The 21,393-nt window shown below is 44.4% G+C and overlaps 1 protein-coding gene across 1 annotated transcript in view; it reads left to right on the forward strand.

The window, feature by feature from the left end:
* Positions 1-430: 430 nt before the first annotated feature.
* Positions 431-21,393, forward strand: part of LOC137346292 (H-2 class II histocompatibility antigen, E-S beta chain-like) — a 65,046-nt gene continuing 44,083 nt past the window's right edge. Inside the window, exon 1 of the mRNA XM_068009773.1 lies at positions 431-561. Within this exon, the coding sequence (XP_067865874.1) occupies positions 459-561 (103 nt within the window). The 5' untranslated portion in view covers positions 431-458. The remainder of the gene's footprint in view (positions 562-21,393) is intronic.

Raw genomic sequence — 21,393 nt, forward strand, 5'->3', positions numbered from 1 at the left:
CTTGGAATGTGCCAGTCTGCAATTTTACTGAAACGTTAACTCTGTTCTCTTCCCCACAAATGTTACATAACCTGTCGATAATGAATTGACTTCGGTTCTTATTGCTTCAGTTCCGCCAGGTAACAGGTGACGAAAATTCCAGAATTCTTATTGGTTCTTCATGCCGCCCCTGGCTATGGTTGGTCACTTTTCGTCTACTCCTGACATTGATATTTTTTCTTCGGCCGAGCCTGATTGGTCACGGTTTGCCTTTTCCTGATTGGTCACCTTTCTCAGGGCTCTGATTGGCCTTTGTTTTTCTCGTCCTGATTGGTCACTTTCCCTGTCACTGCTTGGTCACTTTTTTGCTGTATTTGATTGGTCACTTTGTGCTAGACGCTGATTGGTCGCTCCATGTCCGCTCTTTATTTAAAGGCCGTTCCATTTCCCGCTTCCGCATTTACATCTCCAGTCCCGCAATGTCTGTGTTCCAGGCTGCTCAACTGCGCTCCTTGTGGATCAGGATCTCGCTCATCATCTGTACTGCGATCATCTTCAATGGAGAGAGGGAGAGCGGGGTCGGTAAGTAACCGAGGGGATGCCCGGGGCTGGGAAGGAGCGGGGTCGGGAAGAAACCGAGGGGATGCCCGGGGCTGGGAAGGAGCGGGGTCGGGAAGAAACCGAGGGGATGCCCGGGGCTGGGAAGGAGCGGGGTCGGGAAGAAACCGAGGAAAGTAAGTGAGGTCCAGTAATAATCCTCTCTCGGGGCCAGGCTCCGGAGCTTTGGGCTATTTGCCAGCAATCCTGATGTTTTAACCTTGGATGTTCCTGATTTTTGTAAGTTGGTTTATTGGTCGTGTACATTCTCATAACAATCCTCCTTTAAAAGAGACCTCATTTCCTACACTGCACAGTTAGGATGAAGTGTTTCCCCTTGATAGTAAGAAACTTGAATCCATTTCGCATGAGTATTTTGGTTTAACTTGTATTGCTTTGCCAAAGCTATTGTGCAGGTACAGCAAACAATTAAGAAGGCAAATAGTATGTTGGTCTTTCTTGTAAGAGGATTTGAGTGCAAGAGTATAGATGTCTTATGGCAATTATATAGAGCCTTCATGAGACTGCAACTGGAGTATTATGTACAGTTTTGGTCTCCTTCTCCAAAGGATATACTTCCCATAGAGACAGTGCAATGATTGTTCACCAGCCTAATTCCTGGATGAAGGGATTATTTATTTATTTAGAGATACAGCACTGAAACAGGCCCTTTGGCCCACCAAGTCTGTGCTGACTGTCAACCACCCATTTATACTAATCCTACACTAACCCCATATCCCTACCACACTCCCACTTGTCCCTATATTCCCCTACCACCTACCTATACTAGGGGCAATTTACCTATCAACCTGCAAGACTTTGGCTGTGGGAGGAAACTGGAGCACCTGGTGGAAACCCATGCAGACACAGGGAGAACTTGCAAACTCCACACAGGCAGTATCCAGAATTGAACCTGGGTCACTGGAGCTGTGAGGCTGCGGTGCTGACCACGGTGCCACTGTTCTGCCCAAAATGGACATTGCCTCCCTGTTGGGGAATTGAACCCCAGTCTCCCATGTGACAGGTGGGGATACTGACCACTATACTAATGAGGAAATGATCTTCTGAGAAGAAATTAAGTAGACTGTGCCTTTATTCTCCTTTTACAAGAATGAGGTGATCTCATTCTAACATGGAAAATTCTTACAGGGCTTGATGAGGAGGATGATTTCCCTGGGCTGGGGAGTCCAGAACCAGGGGACCTGGTCTCAGAATAAGGGGTAGGCAATTTAGGACTGGGATGAAGAGGAATTTCTTCACTCAGGGTGTGCTTGGAATTTTCTGTCTGAAGGCTGTGGCAGCTCAGTTGAGTATGTTATGCTTGATTTGTTTCTATGTATTTAAAAACATCCAGGTATATGGAAATAGTGCAGGGTGGTGCAGTGGTTAGCACCGCAGCCTCACAGCTCCAGTGACCTGGGTTCGATTCTGGGTACTGCCTGTGTGGAGTTTGCAAGTTCTCCCTGTGTCTGTGTGGGTTTCTGTTGGGTGCTCTGGTTTCCTCCCACAGCCAAACACTTGCATGTTGATAGGTAAATTGGCCATTGTAAATTGCCCCTAGTGTAGGTAGGTGGTAGGAGAATGGTGGCAACATGGTAAGGAATATGGGATTAATGTAGGATTAGTATAAATGGGTGGTTGTTAGGCCCTTCAACCCACTGAGTCTGTGCTGACTGTCAGTGCTGTATCTCTCTGACTATGACTAAAATGGTTTTGAAGTAGATTGGTTATGATCTCATTGGTGAACTTGTATTCTTGTGTTGCTTGTTGGGTTCAGTTAGCAATAGGTTAAGAGTTGAAAAGAAATGGGCAGCTATTTGGATGTTTAGGGCAAGTTATTTGGTTTCAAGGAGTATGTTGAATTCCTATCTCTATCACCATGGTTGGTAGCTCAACTTTGGACATGTTGTGCCAGGAATCCTAATGGGTCTTTGCTCCCCCTCCAGCCAGGAAGAGTTGTCCATCCAGATTAAGGGATGTATGCAGCCATGAGTAGGTGCTTGCCGATTTCAAATGTGGTTATGTTGTAGTAGGCTATGCAATTGCTTGTATTCTACTGAAAACTGTATTCTCAAAGCTTAAACAAGATAATGAGAAATAAGTTTTTAATGGTTTATAGAACATATCATTACAGCACAGAAGGAAGTAATTTGGCCTGTTATATTTGCTAACTGTAAGAGTAACACAAATACAACAGCCCTGCCCTTTGCCCATAGTCCTGCAATTTCTTTTCAGGTTTGTGTCTGATTCCCTTTTGAAAACCATGGTTGAATTTGCCTCCCCCACTTTCAGGCAGTGCATTCCAGATCTTAACCACTCTCTGTTAAATTTCCTCATCTGTTGGTTCTTTTGCTGTTAACTCAGTGTTGTCTATTTCTTGACCCTTCTGTTACTGAACACTTTCTCCCTACATACTCAGTCTAGACCTCATGATTTTGAACACCTCTGAAATTTCTCAACCTTCTCTTTAAGAAGCAATCCCAGCTTCTTCAATCTATTGACATAGTTGCGGTCCCTTATCCCTAGAACCATTCTCATAAAGCTCTGCTCTCTTTCCTAAAGTGTGGTGCCCAGAATTGGACACAATAGTCCAGTAGGGGCCAAAACTCTGTTTTCTCTGCCTCCATTTATAATGCTCAGGATCCAAGATACCTTTAATCAAATCCTCAACCTTCCTTGCCACCTTCAAGGGTTTGTGCACATATACCCTGGCTTTCTGTTCCTGAACTTCCTTTAGAATGTAACCCTTTTTGTATTGCTGCTTTGTAAGAATTAAAGATGAATCATTTCACATTTCTCTGAAACTGGATCTGCCATACATTCACCCATTTCACTAGCTTGTCTACATCCTTGTGAAATCTATCACTATCCTCCTCAGTTCCAACTTTTGTCACCTGCAAACCTTGGGTGTGCAGGCACATTCTAAATTAAGCTATTAATATAGATCAACAAAAGCAACAGTCCTTGTACTGACCCCTGCAGAACAAAACTATCTTCCTCCAGTCCAAAAAATCAACTGTTCACTACTGTTTCTTGTCCCTCAGCTAACTTCATATCTATGCTGGTCTGGCAGCATCTGGAGAGAAGCAGAGTTAGTGTTTCAGGTCTATGACCTTTCATCAGAATGGTCAAAAGTTAGAAATGTATCGGTTTTAAGCAAGTGAAGGGCTGGGGATGTACACAACAAAAGGGAAGGTGTGATAGGGTGGAAGAGATTAAATGACAAAGATCTTGAGGCTAATGGTTGTGGTGAAGGACAAAGTATTCCAGAGTGTTATAATGGCAGAATAATGAAGCTTTGTCCAAATGCACAAATATGAAAAACCAAGTTTAAGGTGGGCACATGGTTTTTAAAAAAAAAATGGCCAGTCATGCTCTAAAGTTGAACTGAGTCTAGCAGGCTGTCGAGTGCATAATCAGAAGTGCTGTTCCTCATGCTTGTGTTGATTGCTGGAACACTGCTGCAGGCCAAGAACTGGCTCACCCTGAACTGAAACTTCAATTTTCCTTCCAATTTCCACCCTTCTCTCCTTTTACATGGTCCATTTCTGACACTTTCCTTTCATCCCTCAATTTCTGGGATAGACTAATCATTATAAGCCCACTGACTCCCACAGCTACCTTGGCTACACTTCCCCTCTCCCTGCTTCCTGTAAGGACTCTATTCCATTCTCCCAGTTTTTCTCTGCCACATCTGTTCTGATTATGCATCCTTCCACAAAAGTGCTTGACATGTCTCCTTTTTTCCTCAACCAAGGATTCCTTGGCACTGTGGTTGGCAGGGCCTTCAACTGTTTGACCTATTTCCTGCCCTCACCTCTTTACTGCCTCCCTCCAGAACTGTGACAGGGTTACCCTTGTCTTCACTTTCCAGCCCACCAGCCTCCATGTCCAAAGGATCATCCTGATATTTCCACTACCTCTAGCATGATGCCACTATCAAACACATCATCTCCCCTCCCCTGTCAGCATTCCAAAAGGATAATTCCCTCTGATACCCTGGTCCACTCCTCCATTGCCTCAACACTTCCCCTTCCCATGGTACCTTCCCATATGATTGCAGGAGGTGTAATACCAGCCCTTTTACCACCTCCCTCCTTACCATTCAAAGCCCCAAACACTCCTTTCAGATGAAGTAGTGATTTACCTGTACTTTCAATTTAGTATATTGTATTTGCTGATCACAATGCAGTCTCCTGTACATTGGGGAGACTGACCAGATTGGGTGACTGCTTTGCAGAACACTTCTGCTCAATCTGAAAGCATGACTCCAAGCTTCCAGTTGCTTGCCATTTCAATTCACCATCCTGCACTCATCCCCACATTTGTTCTTGACCTGTTATGTTCCAGTGAACATAATACAAGCTTGAGAAACAGCACCTCATCCAATTAGATACTCTACAGCCTTCTGGACTGAAGAGTTCAATAATTTCAAAGCATGTGAATTTTAATCATGTGACTACCTTTAAACTTGGGTTTTCATGTTGGTTTTTGGACCGAGCTTGTTCATTATTCTCCCATTATAACACTCCCTGGGCTAATACTTTGTCTTTCATAACTGTTAGCATTCCCTTTGCCTCAAGACATCATTGTCACTTAATCTCTCCTACCCTCTGTCCTTTCACATGCTTATCTTTTGTTCTCTTCCCCATTTCTTCTTGCTTAAAACCTATTACATTTCTAACCTCTGCCAGGTCTGATGAAAGATCAGACCTGAAACATTGCTGCTCTCCATAGATGCTGCCAGTCCTGAGTATTTCCAGCATTTTCTATTTCCATTTGGTTTCCAGCATCTGCAGCATTTTGCTTTTTATATCCATGCCACTGTTGCTTTTACTCCATGGGCTTCAGCTTTGCTGGCAAGCCTAAGTGGCACTATCAAATGCCTTTTGAAAGTCCATGTACATCACATCAGCTGCCTGTTAACTCATCAAAAAACTCAATCTAGTTGAAGGCATTTGTCTTTAACAAATTCATGCTGGCTTTCCTTAATCTGCATTTGTCCAAATGACTTTTATCTAGGACAAAATTAACAGCTAAGGTTAAACTGACTGACCTGCTGCTGGAATTATTCTTGTACCCTTCTATGAACTGGGGTGTAATGTTTGCAATTTTCCAATCCTCTGGCACTGCCCCAGTTGGAGGATTGGAAGATTATGGTCAGTGCCTTTGCAATTTCCACTCTTGCATCCAGCCTATCTATACTTTGTCAACTTTTAGCCCATCCAATGTCTCAACTACCTCCTTTCACTTTGACTTGGCAGCAACATCTTCCTTAGTAAAGACAGATGTAAAGTACTCATTTAGTACTGCAGACATGCCCTTTGTCTCCATACCTAGCTCTCCTTTTGGTCCCTAATCAGCCTTGTTCCTCCTAACATTTTACTTTTGTATGCCTGAGACTGATTCCCTTTTAGCTGCCAGTCTGTTACAATCGTTGTCTCTTATTTTTTTTCCTTTCACTTCCCCTCTGAACTTTCTATTCAGCCTGATTCTTGTATTATCAACCCAATAACTGTCATATGCACCATTTTTCTGCTTCATCTTGCATTCTCATTGTCGAGGGAGCTCCAGAGTTGTTTACCCTCCATTTCCCCCCACCCCCCTGAAGAATGTAGCTTGACTGTACCTGAACCATCTCCTCTTTAAAGGCAGCCCATTCATTGATGTTTTGGTTGCCACTTTTTTGATTCCAATTTCTGGGCCAGATAATTTCTTGCCCCACTGAAATTGGCCGCCTTCCAATTAAGTAGTTTTACCCAAGATTGCTCCTTGTCCTTGCCATGGCTCACATAAACATTATACTATGATTCTGTTCCCTAAATGTTCCACTTGACTCATTCATTCCCCAAGTCCAGGAATACCCCTTGTTGGGTCAGAACTATACTGATCAAGAAAATTCTCCTGAACACATCAGAAACTTTCCCCTCCCCACTCTGCCCTTTTACAATTGACTTGCTCTCAGTGATCAGTCCAGCTTCAAAAGGCAGAGATCAATTTTCAGTGCATTTGTATAGTGCACACATGATGCATTTGTATAGTGCTTTTAATGTGAAACATTGAACTAATGTTACAATAAAACCTGAACAACTTTAAAATGTTAGCTTGGAAAATGTCTCAATGGAGGATGATCTGGTTCACAATTGATGTAAACATTCATCTGACTGGACTATTTCAAATGTTCTTTCCCTGCTCTACTCCACCAAAACAACCCATTACTCCAGGACTAAACTGTAGAGGAGAAAAATCCCACTACCAACTGTCTCCATTAGCCTTTCACCTGCTCCCTCCATCCCCTGACAAATGCTTGTGGGCTTCTCCAAGATTAAGCATTGATTCTCTTTCATCTCCAGTAGTCTTGAAATTTGTCTCCAGCTTCTTTCATTTCTCCTTGTGCCCTGAGCTTGTGCATGACTGACCTCTGCTCCCTTGTCCCCACTAAACTGCTCACATGCAACTTCCTTTCCTGGACCTATGCTGGTAGACATTGTAATGGTTCCTTCTCCTCCCTCCCATTTGATAAGAATGGGGACAATACCTGCCACCCCTCTATCAACTAAGTGCCCTAACTCTGTCCTTTTTAAATGTGTTGCCTCCAAATCTATGCAAAACTTTCCTACAACTCCACATTTGAATCTCCTTTTTCCATCACAGCTAACAAAAGTCACAATTACATATTGTAGCTGTGGTCCACTATCCTTCCTTGACCTATCTGCAGCTTTTGACAGTCAACTTCATCCTCCTCCAACACCTCTCTCCAGATTTCCAACACTGGGACTGCACTGCCTGTTTTATTCTATCATCTGATCACAGCTGAAGCATCTCTACCAATGAGCCCATTACTACTGCCCCAGTTATCTTGATTGATTGTGTTGATCCATCATGCATCCTATCCTCTGCATCAGCAGTCATTGAGCCAGCTTCCAAATGGTGTTAAATGCTGGGGTGGTGAAGAATAATCACTCACTCAGTAAGGGACCTCCACTCATCACCATTAACAAATTAAGTGCTAGCTGTCCTGGGTCTGAAATTGCTGGGCTGGGTGGATATAAACATTCTAGTGTTAGTGACAAACCTTGGGTATGGGATATTTCTGTTGGGAGATTTTTATTCCATCATAACATAGAAGGCCATTTGGCTGATCAAGTCTGTGCCAGCACTCCAGTTAATCCCACTCCCTGGCTTTCCCTATATTTTTCCAATTCCCTTTTTAAAGGCTACTATTTTTCCCCACTCTAACGGGCAGTACATTCCCAATCCTAACCACTTGTTACATAGTTTTTCCTCATGTCATCTCTGGCTCTTCTGCTAATCATAAATCTGTTCTCTCTGGTTACTGATCCTTCAGCCATGGAAATGAGTTTAGATGCTCTTATTTACCTTCATAATTAAACACAGCAAATTTTCTCTTGGCATTCTGAGGCTACATAAGGAAATTATTTTTTTAGGTGGCACCTCTAGTGGTGGAGAGTGTTAATGTTTAAGTGGATGGGGTGCCAATCAAGTAGGCAACTTTGTACTGGACTTTTTGCTGCATCCTACTCTAAGTATAATTGCAGGGAGCTCTGGCTTTGGTTGCTGTCACTTCCCCTGTGGAAGTGTACTTGGACTGGCAACTTTTTTAAAAGTTGCCCATTGCTCATCTACACTTCTACTTGCCAGTCTTTAAGCTCTAAACAAGGAATCTTCAGGGATGGGGGTGGAGGAGGGAAGTGTTTATCCCTTGGGACCTCCACTGAGCTGGAACTGGTGTAATGACAGTCAATCTTGCTAAATGTCATTCACTGAAGATGAGATTTCCTTTTTGCTTCAGACTTTATTCTGTCATCTTGACTTTACAGATCCTGTCCTTCATGTGCTATCTGACCCTTGAACCCCCAGGTCAGATGAGCTAATTAGTACAGCATACACAATCAGTCATAACTTTTTAGACTTGTAATTTTTTTCTGGCATTACACATGCATGCACATTCAATCCAATCCTTGCATCTTTGGTCTGACATTTGTCTCCCTGCCATCTCACTATTTTCCCTGGACTTGAGGGTGTCCACTTCCTTTCATGAGCCTTCATTTGTGCCACTGAACTGCAAACTGTCAACCTGCTGTCAAATTCTGGAGTCTGATTCCTGATCTGGTACCTCATCAGTCCCTGCTGCCATCTGAACCTCCATGTCAAACTGCTATTTGCTGTTCTTGATCTGGAATCCGATTTAGTTCACTCTGGGTTCTGCATTGCATCTGATACTGATATTTCTTAACACATGATTTTATTTCTGTCGCCACCTTCTGGTGATCTGTCACCTTATTTCTAGTGTTGGAAGTAACATGTAACTCAAGAATTGTTCAGCCTCATCTAGCCAGCACCATCTGTCATGTCCCATTTCAGGCATGTCCTCTGAACATTGGACTCTATTCAGCATAGAATCTTCAACTTTTTCCATCCAAAAATAAATTGGACAAGATGCTGCAAAGATGGCTGCCAAAAGTCAATGACCTGACCTGTGCATTAAACTGTCAAGAATACATTCTAGTGTAATGTCATCAACACTTATCCTAGAACCATCAGGACATTCCTGAATTGAATGAGTTTCTTTAACAGAAGTGATTGGTTTAACCCACTCCAACCCCCAGGGTAAATGACTTGCAATAAACCACAATGTGGCTCATCAACCTATGACCACCCATTTTTGGAAAAGGAACTCTATGCACATAGTAGGATAGCCATGTTTGTCTCCTTTGTAGTCTTTAAAATACTGACTGCAAAGAAACAGCAACAGACAAGGCAGTACCATCTGTGACTTAAGAACTAGAGGCTGTACCTTTTGTATTTTCTCCAAGCCTGCACCATTTCAGGTCCACCAATACAGTAAACTGACCTCCTGGCAATGAATGCAAACAACCATCTTCATGACCTGCTGAAAGTCCACCACTTCAAGAGAATCCTGAAAACCACATTGGCATATGACCTTTTGGCTGTTGAACTTGCCTAAACTACACTTCTACACTGCCTGCAATGTTTCCAGAACAAGGATCACATTGCAAACTATTCTTGTTTTTGACATGTCATGAAAACCATATATAACTAAGGGGAAATATTAATTCATCAAGTCAAATTTTACATTAGACTTTTAATAAAATCCTGCAAGTAACTGGCCACCACAAGTTTGCATTTGAAACACCAAACTGGAGACATCAAATCTCACCCAGCTTAGCACAAACAATGGGGTGCTCTGATTTAAATTACCTAGAATGGCCTTAACATGGTCATAAAAGCCATCTACACCCATTTTCTTTGAAAGCCAACCCCTTCCAAGTGTGACAGGACATCTTGAGGCATGTAGCACCTTGAATCTGAAGATTCCAGAAGAAACCTCATTAAAGGGCATTGATAGTTGAGTGCCTGCACAGCTGTAGAGTAAGCTGTGTCTCAGATCAGCCAACAAAGCAGGTCTCTCCAGAAAGTATCAGATTCAGCTGTGACTGGAAACACTCTCAAACCTATAGACTGCCACAGCTAACAACCAGGGGACAAGAAGCAACACTTTCTCCTCCCAGGAGCCCTAAGCAAAGCAAGTCCACTACTATGCACATGGCCCAGCAAGAACTTCAGGAATGCAATTTTAGCTGACTACTATTGGACTTGCTGATTATATTGAAGTTCCATTTATTCTGGACTTTAATCCAACCACCAAATCTGTTTTCCCTCCAATCTATTTTTAAGACTTGTGTGAATGTGTAGTGTTTAGTATTGAGTAATAAACTTGCATCTATCTTAAACTCAAACCTGTCTGGTTCTTTTGCAGTTACATTAGAGGAACTGGAGCAAGCACTGAGGTGGTAAGCTGTTAAAGAATAAACCCTGTTGCAATCAAATCAGAAGGGGAGCCTGAGACCCTTGCATCTGGCCATAACACAAATTTGGGGGCATCATCCAGATTGTAACTGAGATGAGAAATTGGAAGTGGGGAAATAAAATTGATCTCCAAAAAAAACTTCAGGTTTTCTTCTGGCTTTTGCTGCTGGAGTAATGCCTGCATCCAAGGCCAGTACCTTCCCAAGCCAGGGTTAAGTAGCTTAGGGCCTTGAACTTTTCTCCCATCTTCCATAGATGGGATTTGTAGCTGGGCAGTTTGAGACTACTCCCTGTACAAAAGCTAAGACATCTGAAATCTTAAGACTTGTGGCCAACCATTCTTCACTTGAACTTGAAAATTCAAACTGGGTTGGAGTCAGATTCACAGGGTAATGTTAGCTAAAATATAAGAGGAAACTCAAATTGGAATTCTGGGGAAAGAGGGAGCACAATCTAGAAGGAAAAAGCTAAGGTGGTTTGAATTAGCTGGGGGGTGACAATAGCTAGTGGGGAAGCTACCCTTAGCTCAAGGCTGTGTGCTGAGCTCAAAGTTCTCCCAGTTGATTCCAAAATTCAATGAGGAAGATGTGGAAGCATATTTCACTTTTCAAAAGCTGAACAGTTGAAATGACAAGTTGAGAGCTGGACCATGTTACAAAGCAAGCTAACTGGAAAAGCCCATGCAGTTTATTCCACTGCCAGATGGAAGTTCATCAGATTATGAACTGACTAAAATTGCAATCCTTGGCATGAGCTAGTATTGGAAGCATACTGCCAGAAATTCCGAAGCAGTCTGATCAAACTTGCCTCTAGTTTGAAGTCAGCAGCTGGCTTTTGACCAGTAGCTAAGGGTCCTTAAAGTACAACCAACAGATGAAAACTTCAGGTGATTGTTCTGAATTTAAAAAAACACTCCCTTTTCTATTTAAAACTTACATAGAACAAAAGATTCAAAGAGCCAGGCAGGTTGTGGTGCTGACTGATGAATTTACACTTGTACATTCTCACCCCAAGGAAAACCCTTGTCACCCCCACAAACCAAAAAAGATAAAAGGTGGGAGGGTGATAGGAGCCCAAACAGCCCTGGATGAGATTGGAAAGCTGGATGCACAGGGGGCCCTCAAGAGTAAATGTGCTGAGCTGGAGGGAGATCAGAGATTGATGTTTCCACTAACAAGGCAGGTCACCTCTGAGCTGATTGCTGGAATTGCAGGGAAAGTCTGTAGGATTAATCAGGACACCAGACCAGTGCAGGGGAAGGGGCCCTGATTGAAGACCAAGCAGTACAGGCTGTGACTTTAACAGCAGTAAGACCCAGAAAACATAACTGCTGTGGGTGCAGGAATATTTAATGAGATCCCTGAAGGCTATCAGGATTTTCTATCCCAAGGGAGAGTAACCCCCATGCCCCTAAAGTGATGCAAGCAAGTCCATTGTTATAACTCAAATACAGGGGCCACCAGATCCCTTCTGGGGAAAAGGCATGACCTTCCTTTAGTTCAGTGAGTGCAAGTGTTAATGAATGGTATTGGAAGGCAGGGTCTGCCCATACCTATATATCAGGTGCTCTTGGAGTACAGCCCAGTTTCTGGAGTGGTGAATTGTCCCTAGTTTACCTGTGGATGGGGTCAACCTGCTCCTGGGTAATCTGGTGGGGGCAAAGGGAGTAGCTCCCCAGTAGTGGAGAGTGAAGGATTTCAGATGGTGCCCTGGTTGTGCTGCAGGCAGATGACCCTACTGTCTGGTTGTCTGAACTCTTCCTTAGATTTAGAGGACCCAAGGAATGGGTTAAACAAACCTTCCCTCGTTGAGGCTGTTGGATCCCATTAGTTGCACGAAGACTAAGTCTGACTGTAGCTTTAAGAAACTTTATTGCAGTATGAAATAGTTACATCAGCAAAGCGAACAACTCCTGGGCTCTCCTCTCTTCTCTCTTCCTCCTTCTCTCCTGCCTGAGCAGTGAAAATCAAGCCCTTCATATAGTTCATACACATCAGTGACAGCCACTTTGTTCCCAATTGGTTTGCAAACTTTGCAGGTTCTTGGTGTCATGGCCTGATTGGGGTACTGCTTTGTCAATTTGTCTCACCACCTTATTCTAGCAGTTTCTCATCGTCCTATCTCCTTGAACTGTTGGGCTGATAAACAATGGGTTATTAAAGTCTGCAGCTGTTCTGTTAGTTTCTGCTTCTACTGATGAGCTGTCTGTACAGCACTGAAGTTACTTTATTATTTCTGATAAGCTTGAGCTGCAGCTCACTTTAAATGTTCCCATTGTTCTGTCCCCACAGACTCCCCTTTGATTCTTCAAACACTTTTAAGAATCATTTCCCTTGATCCCACCTAGGTGTCTTTAATGGTCTCTTTTTGTCGAGAAACAGCCTTCAACACCCGAAGGGGTCACACTCAATATGTTGCCTGCTTGTGCTACAGGAGGGGCCCGCGGGGGCTCTGTAAAGGCATAAGTTTTGCAGGGGCTTCATTTACTTGTTTACAACAACACTTAAGCAAAAACATCAAATACAGAATTACAATCATCACTAAAAACACCAAACCCTGTACCACTGAGGTCCCTATTGAGCCCAACCAACTGGGTGCCCAACTCCATAAGGTGTGTTGGGGGTTGTTTTAGCTTTTTCACTTCCTTTCAGATGTGTTCTGCCAGATTAAAGATTTCTTTGGAGCTATTGGGACCAGAATGCTGCACCTACATTCTGATCAGGACACATGTACCCACCCCCTGCCTTTCTGCTAGGAAAGAATCTAAGGCCATTCAGTTCTGGAGTCCTACTGTGTGGATAGCTACCAACTGGCACGTGTGCACATACCCAACAGCTGGAGAGGTTAGCTTCTTTGGTATATGTATAGGTCATATAAAGGAGAGTTAACATGTAATTCCCTGGACACTTGATTAGTTCCCCCATGTGGACAAGTTTGGTTAGTCAAAAGTGAGCGACTACTTAAAATACATGCAAAGAAGATAATAAAAATTCTGAACATAGCAGCAATTAATTGGCATTCAATCACAGGTCGCTCATTTTATGTGAGGCGTGTAACCAGGCTTTCTTTCCTTCCACCTTAACTGCTGACTGGGTGGTCAGTAGCACTTGGAAAGGTCCCTCACACTTGGCGCCCAAAGGTTCTTTGTGTATTTTCTTCACGTAGACCCAGATTCCTGGGACGATGTCGTGCCCTCCTTCTGGGTCACCCCAGGCTGCCAATACCTGTAAGGAAGCAGAACTGATGGAGTTTGTTAGGTTCTGGCTATATTCTAGTAAAGCATCGCTCATCAGGTGACTATCAGCTTTTCGCAGATCAATTGTTCCTGGTAAAGACATGGGGCTCTGTTATTTCAAATGGGCTCAGGCCTGTAGTTCTGTTTGGGGTCGTTCTGATACTACACAGAACTATCGGCAATCCCTGAGGCCACTTTATTCCTTCCTGGTGATACTTGGATAGTCGCTGCTTTAGAGTCTGATTCATTCGTTCCACTTGGTCTGATGACTGGGGATGATGAGGACAATGTAAATCCCACGTAATGTTCAGTAGTCAACTGATTTCCTGACACTGCCTGTGAAATGAGTTCCTTGGTCAGTCGTTGCTGACCAGTACTCCCCATCTGGGGATGTAATCCTTACACAGAACCTGAGCGGTGTGGTTGGCTGTGGCTCTTCTGGCTGGGATGCCCTCTACCCATCTAGAAAATTTGTCAACGATGACTAAAATGCCAGTGTATCCCTGGCAAGGTGGGAGAGTGATATAGTCGACTTGTAAGCACTGGAATGGGCTGGCTGGAGCAGGGGCTTTTAGTTGAGGCATCATCATGGTGGGTCCTGGATTGTTTCTCTGACAGACCACACAGCAGTCAGCTACCAGCTGTGTGTTTTTTGAACCCTTGGCCCCACCGGCTTTTCTGGAACCGTGTGGTCATCTGTTGCGGGGCTAGGTGTGAATTTGTTGGGCTAAAAAGGGCATCAGCGCCTGTGGTGCGACAGGTTTCTCAGTGTCCTTTTTGTCTCCAGATGCTGTCGCCACATATCTTCATCCCTGCTTCTATCCAGATCCATTTTTCATCTTTGGAACATTCACTCTGCATCACTTGTCGGTCTTGTCAGATGGGACGCATTCAGTTTACATATTTTGTGTCTGGGGGATCACCCTGTGAGGCGGCTGCCTTGTCAGCCAGGGCATTCCCCTTTGCCTCTATGGTGTTTCATGTGGGCTTTCTATTTCAAGATAGATACCTTTTGTGGCAATTGCATGGCCTCCAGTACGTCTCTGACCTCTTTCCCATTTCAAATAGGTGTACCAGCAGCAGTGAGAAATCCTCTTTTGCGCCACAGCTGACCAAAGTCATGAGAAACTCCAAAAGCATACTGTGAGTCTGTGTAAATATTAGCTGTCTTCCCCTCTGCTATTCGACATGCTTCTGACAGGGCTCACAGGTCGGCTTGTTGGGCTGATGTCCCTGAAGGCAGGCATCCCACTTCACAACTTCATGTAAGGTTGTAACTGCCCATCCTGCTTTCTGTGTACTGTTATCAACAAAGGATGAGCTGTCTGTGAATAGGATTAAATCTGGGTTGAGCAATGCTTCCTATGCCATTAGGGTTACCTCCTCTGTTTCTTCCATAGTCTCCACACAATAATGTTTTTCCGTCTCTTCAGGCCATGGGAGCATAGTCGCCGGATTTACCGGGCTGGCCTGGACAATGTGGAGATTGGGAGCCTCTAGGACTGTTGTCCATTGGGTCCATCTGGCTGCTGTCACTTGGGATAGTCTGTTCATAGCAGTGTGCGGACACTTAACGGTTAACTTTTGATCTAATACTAGACCTGCAGTAGCCATCACCACTTGGCATGTAGCTTTCTTAGCTCTTAAACAACCATCCCATCCTAGGGTGACTGTCCAGTTTTTTTGAATAGTATCCAATAGGGTGGCGCAGTGGTTAGCACCACAGCCTCACAGCTCCAGCGACCCGGGTTCAATTCTGGGCACTGCCTGTGGAGTTTGCAAGTTCTCCGTGTCTGTGGGTTTCCTCTGGGTGCTCCGGTTTCCTCCCACATGCCAAAAGACTTGCAGGTTGATGGGTTAATTGGGCATTATAAATTGCCCCTAGTATAGGTAGGTGGTAGGGAAATATAGGGACAGGTGTGGTGGGAATATGGGATTAGTGTAGCATTAGTATAAATGGGTAGTTGGTCGGCACAGACTCGGTGGGCCGAAGGGCCTGTTTCAGTGCTGTATCTCTAAACTAAACTCAAACTCTGGTCTCTGTTTGTCCCCGTGCTCCTGTGTCAGTATGGCAGTCATATATCCCTCTTTTTTTCGTGTACAAACAGGGTAAATGGTTTCCTGTTGGGGATTCCCAGGGCTGGCGCTGAGCACAAAGCCCTCTAAGTTTTTGAAAGCTTCTTGTTCTTTGGTTAGGGTAACTGATTCTTTAGAGGCCCACTTTCCCTTCAAGAGATTGGTTAATGGTCGAGTCAGCTGGGTGTAGGAGTTGATCCAGTTTCTGTTGAAGTTACACAAACCCAAAAAGGACTTAAGCTCCTGGATAGTGGTGGGCAGTTTGGCAGCTCGAATGGCGTCGGTCCTGTCCTGTCCTGGGTGAGTTCTCTCCTTCCTTTTGCAATCTTTTGTCCCAGGTACATGACCTCTCCTTCTGCTATCTGTGCTTTGTCAATACTGGCTTTGTGTCCTCTCTGATGAAGGTGGTTCAGCAGGGTACGCAGATCTTGTTCGTGCTGTTCTTCTGTCTCAGAGGCTAACAGAATGTCGTCCATGTACTGAATGACCATGGAGTACATGGAAGGTAACTCCCTCAAATGGTTTTGTAGGGCCATATGAAATACCGTGGGGCTGTTGTGGAAACCCTGTGGCAGGCAAGTCCAGGTGTACTGTTGTATGGTAAAGGTGAACCACAGTTGAACCTTGGGTGCCAGTGGCACCGACCAAAATCTGTTGGCTATATCGATAACAGAGAACCATTTGTGTTCTGGCTTCAGGGCATTAAATACCGTGGAGGGGTCAGCTACCAGAGGGGCCTTTTGATCAATACGCTGGTTAGCCTTTCTATAGTCGACAGTAAGCCACCAGATCCTGTTTGGTTTCTGTACTGGCTACACAGGGCTGTTTGAGGTACTGTGTGTTTTAACCAGCACGCCTCGCTCCTCTAGCTGTCTAATTACAGGTAGGATTCATGCAATAGATGTTTGACTGGGGTATTTAGTACAGGGTGGAGGAATCTTGTCAACGTTGCTGGTTCCATCTGGAGTAGCCCACAATCGTTCTTATCCTGGGCCCATATTGGGTGCTCCCTCAGCTGCTCTTTCTTCAAACTTCTGATAGACCAAGTTACCTGGCTGCCTTCGAAATGCAACGAGGAGTTCAGCTAGGTGAGAACATACATACTGAGAAGGGCTTGTCCACGGGACCTATCCAGACCAGTGTTATCAATTCATGTGGACCAAGACCAATGCGTACGGGCTGGGCCCTCTTAATTACCAACCCATTGCCCCCAGCTCCGTGAGCTGTTTTAGTCTTACCGTCCATCGGTAGGGAGTTTCTGTATTGAGGGAGGCACATAAATTCGGCTCCGGTATCCAATCGGCATTCTACGTCTTGGTCGCCCACCCTCGCATTTACATACAATCCATCTTTTCTATGTTCTATTAGAGCCAGGAGAGGTGCCAAAAAAGTGAGGGAGGGCTCCTCTAGTTTTTTGTCACATCGAGTAAGGAGGACATCTTCTGTTGCTGGGGTGTCAACTCTTTGAACTTCTCAGAGGTCGTTGCCATCAGTGGAGGGAGCCAGTTTGGGTGCCGGGTTGCATCCTTGGCGTCCTCTGCTTCGTCCTCTCTCTTTACATGTCTTAGCCCAATGGCCTTCCTTCCCGCAGTAATAACAGGGGCCGGATCGCCTATCTTGTTCTTTGTCAGGATCTTTCGGTACTCTATCCGTCTGCAGGGCTTGAAGCTTGACTCCCATATCCCTGTCCAGCTGAGCGCATCTGTCAATTAACTGAGTATTTTACTCTTACTGCGTCCCACTCCGGTAGGGTGGCCTGCAGTATTTTAGACAATTCTGGCTTTAGTCCAGCAACAAAAGCCTGTTTTTAAGGGTCCAAAACTGGTGTCGTCTCGATCCTCTGGAGTAGGGTCATCCATCCCTGAGTATTCCACCCAGGTGGACCTAAACCTCTTCATACTCCTGCACTTCGAGTTCTTCTGACAGGCTGCAATTTTGCCCCAGTCTGTTTTTGCAGGACAAAACTCTTGCAACCATGTGTTAATCACCATCCATCTGGCATCTAGTAGTTGACAATCTTCACCCAAAGCAGTTTGGACCTCTCTCCTTGGCTTTCGGCTCGCTCACCTGGGCACCATTACGGTCAGAATCTGTACCCTGTCCCATGGATGGAGATTGTAAATTCCTTTTTAATTGTTCCAGCTGCTCCCATGTTTTCAGACCCCCTTTCTTCAGGTCAGGCAATCTTGTGGACCACTTGTCGATTTTTCTCGGGCAGCCGGGAAGTGTGTCCAGTACGTGTTGTGCTCGGCCGCGGTGACCTTGTTACCGTCCACAGTCCTCTTTTCTGTCTTGACCTTAACGCACTTCTGTTTAAGGGGAGCTAGTCACAGAAAAGGTAACCCATCATTGTCACTTTCTTCGCTGGAGGACTCTGCTTCCACTAGACCTGCTTCACGTAGTTGCATCTTCCGTTCCTTTTGTAACGACTTCAAACTCTGATACAAGTTAGTTGGAGGTGGTCGGCAGGGTTCGCAGAGCTGTCCCAATTCCTTCGGTTGGGTCGTCTGCTGGTCTTGTTTGTAGTTCTTTAATTTCAATCTCTAGCCTTTCCTTTTTCAGATTTTTCAATTTCTAACTGTTCCGATTTAAGCTTTTCCTTTTTCAGTTGTTCGCAGACTGCCTTCAGTTGATCCTTTGCACTAGTTAGGTCGCGATCATATTGGGCTTGTCACATAATCTCATTACGCTGCCGGATCTGGCCCATTACAGCTTGGGACCATTGGGTCTGTTCTCTCTCTCCTTTTTTAAATGGGTTGTTTTTCCCCAGACTCCCTTTATATCTTCCAAGGACCACTGTCCTGTGGAGGTGCCATATTTTTGCCCAATTTCGGTGTATATTTTAACCAGATTAAACTGTTGCTCTACATATTCTTTTAACTGCCGAAGTATTTCATCTTTGGGAACGTCAGGTGGGGCCCGCCCCCCCTTTGATGGTGGTTGGTTGCCTTCGACTGTCATTTTATCAATTCGAGTAGGGAAGTAGGTCTCGAGCCATTAGGCTTTTCGGCCGAGTAGGTATTTCGTCAAATACCGCCAAGTTAGACTCCTATAAAAAGGCCTCGAGCTGCAAAAGAATTCTGAATCGCGTGGCAGGGAACTGAAATTTAGACAACGACCAAGGACTCTTAACGTAATGAGGAGTCCTTACCTCCGGGGCATTGATCTTAATCCTCCAGCGATCCTGCTAACTACACCAAGTTGTTGGATCCCATTAGTTGCACAGAGACCAAGTCTGACTGTAGCTTTAAGAAACTTTATTGCAGTATGAAATGGTTACATCAGCAATGTGAACAACTCCTGGGCTCTCCTCTCTTCTTTCTTCTCTGCTGCCTGAGCAGTAAAAATCAAGCCCTTCATATAGTTCGTCATACACATCAGTGACACCCCTTTATGTTCCCAATTGGTTTACAAACTTTGCAGGTTCTTGGTATCATGGCCTGATTGGGGTACTGCCTTGTCAATTTCTTACCTCTTTACTCGAGCAGTTTCTCATCCACCCCCCCACCCCCCTATCTCTGAACCATTAGGCTGATTAACAATGAGTTATTAAAGTCTGCAGCTGTTTAATTTCTGCTTCTACTGATCTGTCTGCACAGCACTGAAGTTACTTTATTTTTGATAAGCTTGCTCTGCAGCTCACTAAATGTTCGCATTGTTCTATCCTCACAGTTCTGTCCCCACGAGGCTCAGCAAGCTGACAAGTATTAAAGTTGGCACAGATTGTCTGTAAACAAAGTAAACTGATTCTTACTATGTAAATGAGGCACTGATTAAGGAGTCCTCACAGACCTGTGGATAGTGGTGGTGTTGAGGTACAATAGAGAAATCTTAATGGCCACAAGCTTACAATAGCTGGACATTTCATATGAAAAACCAAAGCCTGCAGAAGACAGCAGTTTGACTGGCCAACTCTACAAAGATGTAGTGGAGCACTGTCAAAATAGCCACATGTGCCAAGTTGAAGCCCCAACCTGCAGTAAAATCTGCACCCCTAACTTCTATACCAGTCTTTGGGAACTGTCAGCAGAGTGCTGGTGGATTAGGGGACCCCTGCCAAAAAAAAGATAGGCAAGCACAGGTCTAGCGCAGTTGTAGGAAGGGGACAAAAAGGAAATGAGGACAGGTTAAATAAGGGACAGTAGGATTCCCAAATGGAACCCCTACTGTCCAGTCGGCTAACTCTGAAATATTGGAAAAATTAGACCCACACCCTCTTGTGTAAATGCAGGTCACAGAAGCACCCCAAGGTTGCTTACAGCATTTACAAAAACCTGTTGGGACACAAAGCTCCCAAAAAGGCTAACTAACAGTGAGGGTGATACTTCACTTAGTCAAAGTACTGCAGGTCTGCAGTGGAAACTGGACAGATACCTGTGAACAGGAATGTCCCAGAGACCCTACACAGTAAAGAGAAGGAAACAAAAATGCCCTAAAGTGAGCAGCACTTGTATGACTCACCAGAACAGAGGTCAGGGTGGATCGAGCCACTGCAGAATCCAATGATCAGAGCTCAAGCTCAAATCAAATCTCCACCCCCCCCCCCCCCCCACCACCCAGTTTCACTTCAGACTCCAGCAAGAACAAAGACCCAGAGGAAATCTGACACTTCACAGGGGCTTAACCAATTTATTACCAATACCACCCTAGGGTGACAAATTTGTGAAGATACTGGAACCTGAAGGGTTACAGCTGTTGCAGAAATAGCAGCTGAGTGGTTAGCTTGTACATGAGAATCTGCCTTAGACAATCATGGAAATTTGCAGACCCCAAGCTTCCCCAAGAGCCACATGTTCATTGAGGTGCCCATCCCCAGTTATTACGAATGGATACCAAAGAAACTTTCAAACAATTTGACAACACATCCATCCCAGACAAACCAAGAGAAAAGGGCAATTAAATCAGCCTTGCTGCTGCAGATAGAAACCAGCTGAAACAATTCTAAGATCCATGAGTAAGTTTGAGAATGGAAAGTGTTTTTTCCTGCCATTGCTTTAATGAAATGCTTTTGTTTCATTTTCATTCTGCATGGTATGTCATAAACCCTATTCAAACATACAAATTAAAAGCAGGCCATTCTCTCCCTCTAGCCTGCTCTGCCATTCAATAAGATCATTGCTGATCTGTTTCTCAAATTCCACACTCCATCTACCCCAATAACCTTTTGAGTCCCTTGCCTAAAGAATCTATCTACTTCCACCTTTAAATAGTCAATGACTTCACCTCCACCTTCTGAAGCAGTTCCGAAGTCTCAACCCTCAAATTTCTCCATCTGTCTTAAAACATTGCCCCCTAGTTCTGGACTTGCCCACAAGAGAACCTCCTTTCCACATCCACCTTACAAGTATCTTGTACTTCAAGTCTCCCTCACTCTTAACTCAAGTGAAAACAAGCCCAATCTGTTAGCTTTCCTTAGACAACCCACTCATCCAAGTATAAATCTCATCAACCTCCTCTGAACTGCCTCCAATGCATTTAAATCCTTCCTTTTAAGGAGACCAAAACTGCACACAGTATTTGAGATGTGGTCTCACCAATGCCCTATATAACAAACATAACATACTTTTATTTTCAATTCCTCTTAAAGGATAGCATTCCATTAACCTTTATTACTTGCATACTCCTGCACTAGAACACCTCGATGCCTCTGCACC

The sequence above is a fragment of the Heterodontus francisci genome, chromosome 29, assembly GCF_036365525.1.
Source record: "Heterodontus francisci isolate sHetFra1 chromosome 29, sHetFra1.hap1, whole genome shotgun sequence".
Taxonomy (NCBI): Eukaryota; Metazoa; Chordata; class Chondrichthyes; order Heterodontiformes; family Heterodontidae; genus Heterodontus; species Heterodontus francisci.